At 41.9% G+C, this 12,531-nt stretch overlaps 2 protein-coding genes across 3 annotated transcripts in view; one reads left to right on the top strand and one right to left on the bottom strand.

Annotated features, from left to right (window-relative positions):
• The window catches only part of PEX1 (peroxisomal biogenesis factor 1), a 38,782-nt gene that overhangs the window by 24,852 nt on the left and 1,399 nt on the right, over positions 1-12,531 (bottom strand). For both annotated transcript variants that reach the window (XM_075211811.1, XM_075211812.1), the window contains exons 2-4: positions 10,386-10,529; positions 1,350-1,433; positions 461-575 (exon numbers count right to left, since the gene is read on the bottom strand). In XM_075211811.1, the coding sequence (XP_075067912.1) occupies positions 461-575; positions 1,350-1,433; positions 10,386-10,529 (343 nt within the window). The remainder of the gene's footprint in view (positions 1-460; positions 576-1,349; positions 1,434-10,385; positions 10,530-12,531) is intronic.
• LOC142158139 (E3 ubiquitin-protein ligase UHRF1-like) lies at positions 2,489-6,774 on the top strand. The gene has a single exon (XM_075211810.1). It carries the CDS (start codon positions 2,565-2,567, stop codon positions 4,824-4,826), a length of 2,262 nt encoding a protein of 753 aa, XP_075067911.1. The 5' UTR covers positions 2,489-2,564; the 3' UTR covers positions 4,827-6,774.

The raw sequence follows: 12,531 nt of genomic DNA, 5'->3' as shown, positions 1-12,531 counted from the left end.
TGCAGCGCATTTGATTATACAGAAATGCAGCCAGCTGTCTGCCTAATGCATACATAGGTGATCCCATTCCAACAGTCTATTAGGAACTGCCCCAGCAAAAATACTCTGCACAACCTTCTGGGTGTTGTGGGCCCAGATAGACTATCTTATGTACATATAATCTTCATCAGTTTGTTTGGAATAGATTATCTCATCTCCCCTATGCACATGTTTCCTTTTATACTACTAAAATGCTGCTCTGTCTGTCTCCTTCAACTCAATTCCCAACTGATGTTAAAGGCATTACGCAGCAAAAATAAGATTAAAAGAGAGAACATAAAAAGGGTAAGCTTTTCCACAACAAATAGCAATGTGTATATTTAAAAAAAAAAAAAAAAAAAGAGTCACAGACCAGAAATATACAGCATGTTACAGGTATTTCAGAATTTACCAAATAATCTTGCTTTCAAAAGAAACGTACCTATTTGGATGTAAACACATGTGTGCAGGTCAACCCAGACCGGGAATACAGCCTTGGGATAAACTATTCGGATCTGATCAAGGAGATGAGTTTCAAGGGCAGATGCATGCAGCTCCTAACAATAAACACATATTGCTTTCATTTAAAAAATATATTGACTGTAAAATAAAAATGAAAATGTTATCTAACTAAAAAAAGAAGAAGTTTAATCTGATACAAAGGACCGTGTGCTACATACTGACTTTGCACATGTTCTTCTGAGAGTGATAACAAAGGAATAAATAGAATATCTCCTGTGTGAGTGAGGTAAATATAGGCATTGGCAGGAATTTAGAGGGCAGTTATACGGTGAGATAACTGCTAGGTATTCAACTATTACTGTGTTTCTTGTAGATGACATAAGTGAATAGTGAATTATTAATGACCAACAACATCCAGCATTGCTAACATACACATGGATGGACAGGCATAAAACATGGAGAGGTCTCAGTATAGAAGCTTAGAGACAATTAAGTGCTATATATAAGACACATCGCGTCAGTGTTGTTACTAAAATCTCTGCTCATTTTTCCTCGTATCCATAGAGATTTGAGGGGAAACGGGCTGAGATTTCTGTACTGTATTAACAATCAAGGTGCACAGCTGGACATTGAGGCGATGTCCAGCGGCTATGTGAATCTGCCCCTTATACTCTTGAACCCACAAAAGCAGCCACATGGTTCATTCTTTTATATAAAAAAGACCTTTAGGGTATATGTGTTTTAAATATATATTTATAGGTGGAGTTGCCTGTCAAAATATATAATTAAGATATCATTAAATACAAACAGCCCACCAAATCCCACCACAAGCAGTTACATTTAAAAAACTGTTAAGAAAAGCAGTTTACCAGTATTTCCCAGTCATCAGCAGATAGTGGTTCAACTGTGACTTCCTTACAAGATGTGACATTACAACACTGTTTGATGAACACCTGTGGATAGAAAATAATCTAATCATTCTTCATAATAAATCATCTATTTCCACACATATATAAATAATAAAATCAAAATAAGTTTGAAAAGCTTGCAGTGGCTTTAAGGGTAGATTTATCAAACTTTCTTAGAAAGAGAAGTAGAGGTGTTGCCCATAGCAACCAATCAGATTCTAGCTATCATGTTCTAGAAGGCACTAAACAAATGAGAGCTAGAATCTGATTGGTTGCTATGGGCAACACCTCCACATTTCCTTTTTAGAAGGTTTGATAAATCGACCCCTATAGTCTATTGTTTTTCTATGAGTGCTCCCTCTCTCTGGATATGTGGATACAATCGATAGATAGGAGACAGATTTTGACATGATGGTTTATGGCAGTGTTGGCTAACCTGTGACACTCCGGGTGTTGTGAAACTACAAGTGCCAGCATGCTTTGCCAATATATAGCAGCTTATTGCTGGAAGGGTATGCTGGGACTTGTAGTTTTACAACTCCTGGAGTGTCACAGGTTAGGCAACACTGGTTTATGGGCTTGTTTTTATTCTATCATTCCCGAATTGTGCCTTATTAACTCGTTCATTGCTAACCAAAGCTTTATAATAAAACATAAGGATAAAACAAATCTACCTCAGTGCTGTATTCCCAGCTAGTATATGGATGAGGAGCAGTATGACTGGCAGGGCCTGCACCCCATGTGTAATCTGTCACCGCAGTGATACTTATGTGTTACATGTAATATTATGTGGCCTCTGTCACACACAGGTCTCATACACTGTGAGGAGAACACTGACAGAGGTTACACTGTGTACTGTACACACATGGGAGGCTCTGTACACGGACACCGCGCCCTGACTCCTCCCCCAACCACCGGCGGGCGGGAAGTAAGAAGTTCCCGCCAAAGTATAAACCGCGCCAATACAGGAGAGCGGGAGTGTATATTACCTGAGACCGCCGCGTCCGAGTACCGGGATACCGCAAGTAACTCCTCACCTACAGCGAGAGCCCCGTGCCACCTCCAAACAGCCTCACTTACCCAGAGACATTACCAGAGACCTCACCCAGAGACCCCCGAGCATCCGGGACATTACCAGAGACCTCACCCACACCCAGAGACCCCCGAGCCGCCGCCATGTGGATCCAGGTGCGCACCATGGACGGCCGGGAGACTCACCGCATTGACTCCCTGTCCAAGCTGACCAAGGTGGAGGACCTGCGGCTGCGGATCCAGGAGGTGTTCGGGGTGGAGATGGACAGGCAGCGGCTCTTCTACCGGGGGAAGCAGATGGAGGACGGGCACACGCTGTTTGATTACAGCGTCGGTCTGAATGACATTGTCCAGCTGATGCTGCGCCAAGTCCCGGTGTCCGTCCCGGTAACGGAGGAGAGTGAGGAGACCCCGATGTCCGAGACGGAGCCCGAGGAGCAGCCCCATGAAGAGCCGGTCCCCGCTGAGCACACAGACCTCGGCTTGTACCGGATCCAGCAGCTGGTGGACGCCCGGGACCTGCACATGGGCGCCTGGTTTGAGGCTCAGGTGGTGAATGTGACCCAGGGAAGCGGCGCCCGGGCTGATGGGGTGACCCCAGATGACCTCATCTACCATATCAAGTATGATGACTACCCTGAGAACGGGGTCGTCCAGCTGACGGACAAGGATGTGCGACCCCGAGCCCGGACCACCCTACAGTGGCACCAGCTGGCAGTGGGGCAAGTGGTCATGGTGAATTATAACCCGGATGATCCCGGTGAGAGGGGCTACTGGTATGATGCAGAGATCCTGAGGAAGAAAGAAAATAAAACTAACAAAGAACTGTTTGCTAAGCTCTCATTGGGGGATGCAGGGGACTCCCTGGATAACTGCAAGATTGTATTTGTGGATGAGATATTTAAGATTGAGGAGGCTGGTGCTCCAGCCCCGCCTGTCACTGTCTCCCCTGAAAAACGTCACAATGGCCCACAATGCAAATACTGCAAGGATGATCCAAAAACCAAATGCCGCATGTGTGCCTGTCATGTATGTGGGGGTAAACAAGACCCTGCAAAGCAGCTGCTGTGTGATGAGTGTGACATGGCCTTCCATATGTATTGTCTTCATCCACCCCTTTCTGTTCTCCCCCAGGATGATGACTGGTACTGTCCAGATTGTAGAAATGATGCCAGTGAAGTTGTATTAGCGGGTGAGAAACTAAAGGAGAGCAAAAAGAAATCCAAAATGGCATCTGCCAGCTCTTCATCACAAAGGGACTGGGGCAAAGGGATGGCATGTATGGGGCGCTCCAGAGAATGCACAATTGTTCCATCTAATCACTATGGTCCAATACCTGGAGTACCAGTTGGTACAATGTGGAAATTTCGAGTTCAGGTGAGTGAGGCTGGCGTGCACAGGCCCCATGTGGCTGGTATCCACGGAAGAAGCAATGATGGTTCATATTCCCTAGTGCTGGCAGGAGGGTATGAGGATGACGTGGATGATGGGACTGAATTTACCTACACTGGGAGTGGTGGTCGTGACCTTTCTGGCAACAAGCGCACAGCGGAGCAGTCATGTGACCAGAAACTAACCAACATGAACAGAGCTCTAGCCCTAAACTGCGCAGCTCCTATCAATGACAAACAAGGATCTGTAGCTAAGGACTGGCGAGCTGGTAAACCTGTGCGTGTTGTACGCAATGCCAAGGGCAAGAAACACAGCAAATATGCCCCAGAAGAAGGCAATAGATATGATGGAATCTACAAGGTAGTAAAGTATTATCCTGAAAAGGGAAAGTCTGGGTTTCTTGTGTGGCGCTATCTACTCAAGAGAGATGATGATGAACCTGCCCCATGGACCAAAGAAGGCAAAGAACGTGTAAAAAAACTGGGCCTCACCATGCAATATCCTGAGGGTTACTTGGAATCTATGGCTAATAAAGAGAGAGAGAAAGAAAACAATGCAGATTCAGATGAACTGGAAAATCCTAGCAAAGGCAAAAGAAAGAGGAAGTCTGCAGTAAATGATGACGACGATGACACATCTGAGGTATCTCCTAAGAAAACTAAAGTGGAATTGTACAAACTGACTCCAGAGCAAAAAGCTTTGGTTAAAAAGGATGAGCTGAATGTCAAATTATGGAATGAAGTAATGTCATTTCTTAAAGAGGGGCCCAAATTTATAAGCAAAGTGGAAGAGACCTTCCTATGCATCTGCTGCCAAGAGGTGGTATATGAGCCCATCACAACTGAGTGTCTGCACAATATTTGCAAGAGCTGCCTTGACCGATCCTTTAAAGCCTCTGTGCACAGTTGTCCTGCATGCAGATATGACCTGGGCAAAAACTACAACATGTGTGTGAACAAGCCGCTGCAAGCCATTCTCATCCAGCTCCTCCCTGGCTATGAAAGAGGACGGTAATGAATGAGACACAATTTAAGCTTTTTCTGTGGTGTCAAAATTACATTATTCGTTAAGCTTATCTGAGACTGTATCTGCCACCTCTTTACCCACGTTCAATCACTATTATCATACTTCTCCCCTCCTACTTTCTTTCTCAGGCCCTGCCATATCTAACCCTCTCCATGTGAACTCTCTTATGTCACCGACCTTGGTTTCTCTATCTTTTCTACATAGATGTGACTGTGGACCAATCCTGGCCATTGCCAACTTCAGTGGCACATGTGGATAGCTTTGTTCTTCACTGGTGACTTGGAAATGTATGTCTACTATTTGAATATCCAATCCATGGACACTTCTATATCAAGCAAATATCCTCATTCAGAATCATACAATGTCTTATGTTCTGCAGGGATATGAGCTACCTCAGTGGACTGTCTAAGGCACTTAATACTTTACAGGCTGCTGCCTTCTATCTTGTCATATGGTAAAGCAAAGCTGCATAACATCAGCTATTGGAAGTCCAGCAAAAGGGCCAATGTTTTTGTTTGGATGGGCCTGATTAGTCATGTGCCAAACAAAAAAAATAAATATCTGTCTAACTAGCAGCCAAGGTTTGGAATTGTACAGAATTGTTCTCTGAGTAACTATTCATTATGTGCTGAAACAAATCCCTAGAAAATATTGTCTGACTGTTTAGAGTAGAGACAGGGAACTTGTGTCTCCAGCTGCTGTGAAACTATTGCATCTCTGCAGGGCCAAAGACAATGGCTTGCTTGGTCTTGTAGTGCCACAACAGCTGTAGTTCTATAGGGTGCCTATATTTGCTCTAGTACAGGCCTGGCCAACAAGTGGCTCTCAGTGTTGTGAAACGAAAAGGGGCAGCATGCTTTGGGGATAGCCAGTCAACAGCTGGCAGAGCATGTTGGGACTTGTAGTTTCACAACACCTGGAGAGCCTCAGGTTGGCCAGGCCTGTTCTAGTGGATGCTAGTGTTTAGGGGGTTAACAATCTCTGCTATAGATAATTTCATTATGCCGTTATGTGCTTTAATCCAGTTATCTGTTTCTTTGACCTTAGGATCTTTATAAAGTACTGAATTTATTAAAATGACTAGTATTAGATTTCTAGATAGGATTTCTCCATTAGGCATTTGTTATAGATACTGAATCCAAAAATAAGACTCATTTAAAACAAAATTTCCATTTGTATATATCCTTTCTGTTACACAACATGACCACATTCCTGTTTATAGACAGTTTTTTTCTAAAACTACTCAGGATGTTTTCTTGGTTACAGCCCCTTACAGCAGTCGCTGAGCCGTTCTGTAGAGCACAAGTGCTTGTTATCTATTTCCCTTGAAGCAAGTTTAAGGACCAACTTTTATCAATGTTTATAAGTTATTTAAGTATGTTACTTTTTGTTTTCACTATACTGGGTTGTGTATTTGACCTAAAACAGTTGAAATTGGAGCATGTTCAGTGTTTCTGAAATACTGTGAAAATTACCATTAATAACCTTTTAAATAAATGTCATCTTTATGCAAATCCAAAACTGACTTAATTTTACCTAAATTTATAACAAACAAGTGATTTGCAATATGCTCTGATAGAAATGTATATTTGTTTGATGTGTGCTTTACTATTGATGCAGTTAAGGCTCACTGACTATGTTGGCTTCTACTATCTATCATTGCTATGTTTGCTCATTCATACCAATTGGAAACTGTTTTGTCAGCAAAATTCCATGCCTTCAAGCAGTATAGGGACAATTCAAGGGTATTATTTTCATTTGCTTGCAGTTCCAAAATTAAGCTGTAAATATACAAACAGTTGGCAGGAATGTTGCAGAATTGTTTCTACATAATGTCCTCATTTATCTGCTGCTATTTACTAAGGTATTTAATCCTTTTGCATACCTGTTTGCCTAAAGCTGAATAAAACCTATAAATAGGCCAAAAATATCTCTCCATCCTGTGTAAAATATTGGTATATCTATGTCTAAATACTCTAAAGCTTGTATTATTTGATATTGCCAATTACAGTGGTTGGCCCTTAAGTCCTGGTTCTATTGCGACCTATGAAATATTTATTTTTTAAATACATCCATAAAATGAGGTTTAGTGTAGAATAACTTAAGCCACCATCAGGATTAAGTATATAGGCGGTGGGTGGTACAGGATGGTCTTTTATAGGTTGTCTTTTTTTTTTGGTTGCAGGACCAACGTAATTTCCATTACAGAAGTAGCTGGAGCTGTCATTCTGAATGGTGCTCTATGCATTCAGTCAGAACAAGCCTTATTATAGGTGTCTGTACCACCTCTCTACTCTGATAATTTGCTTGATGATCCTAAAATTTGGACATGACTGTCACTGAGAGGTACACTCCTTCCTCATGGCTGATTCCCAACTCTTGTTAAAATATCACTATGAACCTTCTGAATCTCACATGACTAGTGTGTTTCTTTACCTGGCTCTGTCGATACCACACTAATGGACTTCGGAGAGATGGCCGTTATTACCAGGTCCTTGTCACATGCTCACTGCTGCACAGTGTGTACAGGACGCAGTGCTACGACATCATGGTTGTGCTAATACACAAGGGTCCTAGCTGCTTGCTCTGAGAATACCTAGGGTAGTTCTGCTTTTACAGAATTTTTTGTTACAACAAACTGATGCCATCAACATAATAATTAGTGTTCCTTGCTCTACACAGACCATAATAAAAAATAACAATTTTTGTAAGGTTATCATCATTATCTATTGTCCATGCTTTGCATTATTTGTTTGTTTTTTTTTGTAAATCTTCCTAGTTCTATTACTTTTAGCTTTAGTCTGCCTTATTATTTTTTTTGAAGCCAAATATTTATATTAGGCAGGGTTGTTTATGATTCTCTGTACTCTGCATTGGATACATAAGTAAACATAGAGCTGCTTTGTTGTATCCAAGGGCAAAGGAAATAAACACCATTTGATTAAATAAATACATTGTTGTGAAGCACTGAACAAAACAACCAAAAAGCTCAAGTTATTTATCGGGTAAATGTTGGTAGGGCTAGTACACAAAGTAATGAAAGTGTCCAACTTTTTTTTTTTTTTTATATATATATATATATATATATATCGCTATCGCTTCGGCTAATCACTTTTTGGTTTCTCTGCAAAATAAACAAAGAATTTAAGGGCAGCCATTATATTTTTTAACTAAACCTACTACCAGAAGTTCTTTAGCAAGAAGTAGCTATACAGCAAACTACAGGAGGACCATGTACATCACTTACAGTTGAGGGAGGGGAAATTGCTCCTGGACAAAAAAAATGTTGCAGTGCATGACGGGGAAATACTGGCTGCTCTTTCATGTCAACAAGGTGTTTTTTGGCGTATGATTATGAAGTGGACCAGAGAACTACTGCCCGGGGTCTGCGTCCCCGTACACAAATATATACCAAAAGCAAACAATGCAATAGACTCAGGTCCTCAGAAAAACTAGTACTGCAGTGTGGATATAAAAATATTTATTAAAAACATAATATAAAATGCACTCATTAAACATATATAGACAGACCACCTTCTATATGGGAATATCAATAATAAATCTATAGGTGCACCTACAGAAGATTATATAATTTGAATACGGTTACAGATGCTCCCTCTCGAGGTGTAATGACCAATGTCTATTAATGAAATTGACTTCTTGTGGCAGTGCTCACGTAGATATAACTTTATAATATGCGTATATCAATTCGCGTAGATGTATGGTAATCAAAACTAATACGATCCAGAGGTAGCTAAACGGACTTCAGGTTATTCCATGATCATAATATAGCATGCTTTGATTCCTCATACTCCAAGGCTGAAACTCCCATCTAAGTGTAGTTGTAGTTCAACATGCAAATATAAACAATGTTGTACAGCAATAGAGACAGTGTAGCAGATATTCTAGTATGGAAATCTCTCTGATGAAGTGGTTTGCTACCACGAAACGCGTAAGATAGACATCCTTGTCTAAACTTTTTTGGCACTCATACACTATCTTTGTGGACAGATAGCTCACTTACTGGCCAGGATCGAAACTCCCCTCTTAGCATCTCGTTATTGGATTTTAAATCGGAAGCCCGGGAACAACACTGCTGGCGCAGGGGGCTGCAAATATACTCTGTAAGCTGACAGGAGTCCACGAGAACTAACTCTGTATTTAATATACACATGAATTGAATAATCTGAAGTCTGTTTAGCTACCTCTGGATCGTATTCGTTTTGATTACCATACATCTATGCAAATTGATATACGCATATTATAAAGTTATATCTACGTGAGCACTGCCACAAGAAGTCAATTTCATTAATAGACATTGGTCATTACACCTCGAGAGGGAGCATCTGTAACCGTATTCAAATTATATAATCTTCTGTAGGTGCACCTATAGATTTATTATTGATATTCCCATATAGAAGGTGGTCTGTCTATATATGTTTAATGAGTGTATTTTATATTATATGTTTTTAATAAATATTTTTATATCCACACTGCAGTACTAGTTTTTCTGAGGACCTGAGTCTATTGCATTGTTTGGTTCTGCTCTTTCATGTAATACACATACTAGACTACATGGTTTTGTTTTGCTCTTAACTAACTGAGGCCCCATGTGTGCATTAAAAGAGGTGGAAAAATATAACAGGGGAACCTACTGTACAGTATATGGCTTACGCTGAACACAGAGGGCGCTATCTAGTTATTCAGGATCTGTGAACAGTTTAGTCACACACTTATACCCTGTTCACACTGCCTCAAAAACCCATGTTATTGCCAGGGTGAGCCCTGACCACCCTTTTGCAGGGTTATTCGGGTAGATGCCATTCTGAACATTGGGGCCCAAGCAGGGGCGGATCTAGAAAATTGTTGTACTCGGGGCAATTTAGGCCCCGCCCCCTTTCTGACATCTAAGACTGCCGGCGACTGCATACAATGTGCAGGTCCGCTCGGCAGTGACAGTGCTGCCTGGCTGCTCTGATTGTGTTTAAAACACAATCAGAACAGCCGGGCAGCACATCGCCCCCCTCCCCCCTTGTATCCGCCACTGGGCCCAGGTTGAAAAACTTGGGTCTCACCGAAAACTATTGAAAAAAAAAAAAATCATCACGAGGAGCTGATTAAAGCTCCTATTGTGATGTTGCCCGGGAGACCTGGGTTCAGTGTGAACTCGGTCAACCCGGGAATTTGCCGGGGGCGGGAGGTTCTGTCTCCCGGCAATATACCGGGGTCATATACCCAGGAAGGCAATGCGAACGCAGCATTGGAGGACAAAATTTACTGAGCCGGCCACTCGGGTGTTGATCATTGCACTAACCCAGCTGAGATTGCAGTCCCCTCTGCTTCTGTTGTAGCTGATGACCACATGCTCATTGGCCAGTCTGGTTTTGTCCACAGTGCTTAATAAAAGCTGGTCTGGCAGTAGGCCACTTTGGTCAGACATATACATACATATATATATATATATATAAGATTTTTTTGAGGCATACTTGCTAAAATATATTTTATATTGCAAAGTGTGTGAGTACATCCTGAGTACATCCAAAGTACCTGCTGTCCATCTGCGAGTCCTAGTTTCTCTCCCAGCTGCCTGTTTAGCTCCACAACAGTGCAATCCGAGTTGCTCCTGCTTCGATTCTCCATCCAAGCAAGATAGATTGGCTGCTCTCCCCATGATACCTCCACTGCATGTTCCTGCATAATAAACCAATGAAATAACCTGTCATTATTACGTATAAAAATATCTGGAGCCTGTTCTCTTTATTCGGGAATAAATCACATTTGCCTCCTATACCAGTTTTCATGTTCCTGTATAATGATAAAGCTATATGTTTGAAAACAGTTGTAGGTTAACTATCTGAGGATAGAAAACACATTTTTTAAAAATAAAAAGTCAATCAGAAACCCAAATGGTACAATACTCTTAGTGGTCAATCATGGGAAATGGTAAATACCTGAATTAATAGTGAATGTCTTGTATTATTATATGATGCTAAGATGTAAGCAGTTTTTTTTGTGTATATAACATCTTATTGTGCATATAACACAGTCTCTAAAAGAAGTATTGTTTCTGGTATGATCTCCAAAAAAGCCCATGATTATTTATTCAGCATTTATATATAACAAAGTTATGGGGCTTTTCAAAGCATTTCTTGACACACATTATTGCTTTGTTCCATAAAAGGAGAAGGATCAACCTCTCACCCAAGTTATTACTCATTAACATCACTCTGGCTGTGTTCTTATGGCCAGGATCAAAGGTTTCATTGTAGTAGTAGTAGTGGTGGTATGCTTCATTCCTCACGTACATGTGTAAGGATATCATTTCACTCCAATCACATCTTTCTGTAACAATGTGTCTGTACAGAATGACCATCTTCTATTATGAAATAACATACAACTTAATATTCACAAAGACAAATTGAAATTTAAAATTATTTATACAAACACCTCTATTGTAGGGAAGACCCAATGGGTGACATCTGTAGAAGCTTGTACAAATTATAGAAAGACACAGCTATCGGTAATAACTTGTCAGCAGGCATTTTATACAGTGTTACAAGCTATGATGATGATAATAACAACCAAATCTGGAAAGGGGTAGGGGCTGCAGGTGAAGGCTTGTACCACCTGTTGCCCATCACTAGGGTAGAAGCCACAGTGGGTGGCACCTGTGTGTATGGTGGTAGTGGTCTGTTTGCGACTCGTCTGTATGGGGGCACTGTCAGAGACACCTGTTTTTATGGAGGTAGAAGTCACAGTAGGTGACACCTGAGTATATGTGGGGGTACAGTAGGTGACACCTGTGTGTATATAAGGGTACAGTAGGTGACACCTGTGTGTGTATATGGGGGTACAGTAGGTGACACCTGTGTGTGTATATGGGGGTACAGTGGGTGACACCTGTGTGTTTATATGGGGGTACAGTGGGTGACACCTGTGTGTTTATATGGGGGTACAGTGGGTGACACCTGTGTGTTTATATGGGGGTACAGTGGGTGACACCTGTGTGTTTATATGGGGGTACAGTGGGTGACACCTGTGTGTGTATATGGGGGTACAGTGGGTGACACCTGTGTGTGTATATGGGGGTACAGTGGGTGACACCTGTGTGTATATAAGGGTACAGTAGGTGACACCTGTGTGTATATAAGGGTACAGTAGGTGACACCTGTGTGTGTATATGGGGGTACAGTGGGTGACACCTGTGTGTTTATATGGGTACAGTAGGTGACACCTGTGTGTATATGGGGGTACAGTGGGTGACACCTGTGTGTTTATATGGGGGGTACAGTGGGTGACACCTGTGTGTATATATGGGGGTACAGTGGGTGACACCTGTGTATATGGGGGTACAGTGGGTGACACCTGTGTATATATGGGGGTACAGTGGGTGACACCTGTGTGTGTATATGGGGGTACAGTGGGTGACACCTTTGTGTGTATATGGGGGTACAGTGGGTGACACCTGTGTGTATATAAGGGTACAGTAGGTGACACCTGTGTGTGTATATGGGGGGTACAGTGGGTGACACCTGTGTGTATATAAGGGTACAGTAGGTGACACCTGTGTGTGTATATGGGGGTACAGTGGGTGACACCTGTGTGTGTATATGGGGGTACAGTGGATGACACCTGTGTGTGTATATGGGGGTACAGTAGGTGACACCTGTGTGTATATAAGGGTACAGTAGGT

This window comes from Mixophyes fleayi, chromosome 5, assembly GCF_038048845.1.
Source record: "Mixophyes fleayi isolate aMixFle1 chromosome 5, aMixFle1.hap1, whole genome shotgun sequence".
NCBI classification, from domain to species: domain Eukaryota; kingdom Metazoa; phylum Chordata; class Amphibia; order Anura; family Limnodynastidae; genus Mixophyes; species Mixophyes fleayi.
Note: the sequence above shows the minus strand (reverse complement) of the source record. Positions and strands in the feature narration are given on the sequence as shown.

What these genes read in the sequence shown, in the direction of transcription:
- LOC142158139 (XM_075211810.1), top strand. Translation starts at nt 2,565, where the DNA reads ATGTGGATCCAGGTGCGCACCATGGACGGCCGGGAGACTCACCGCATT.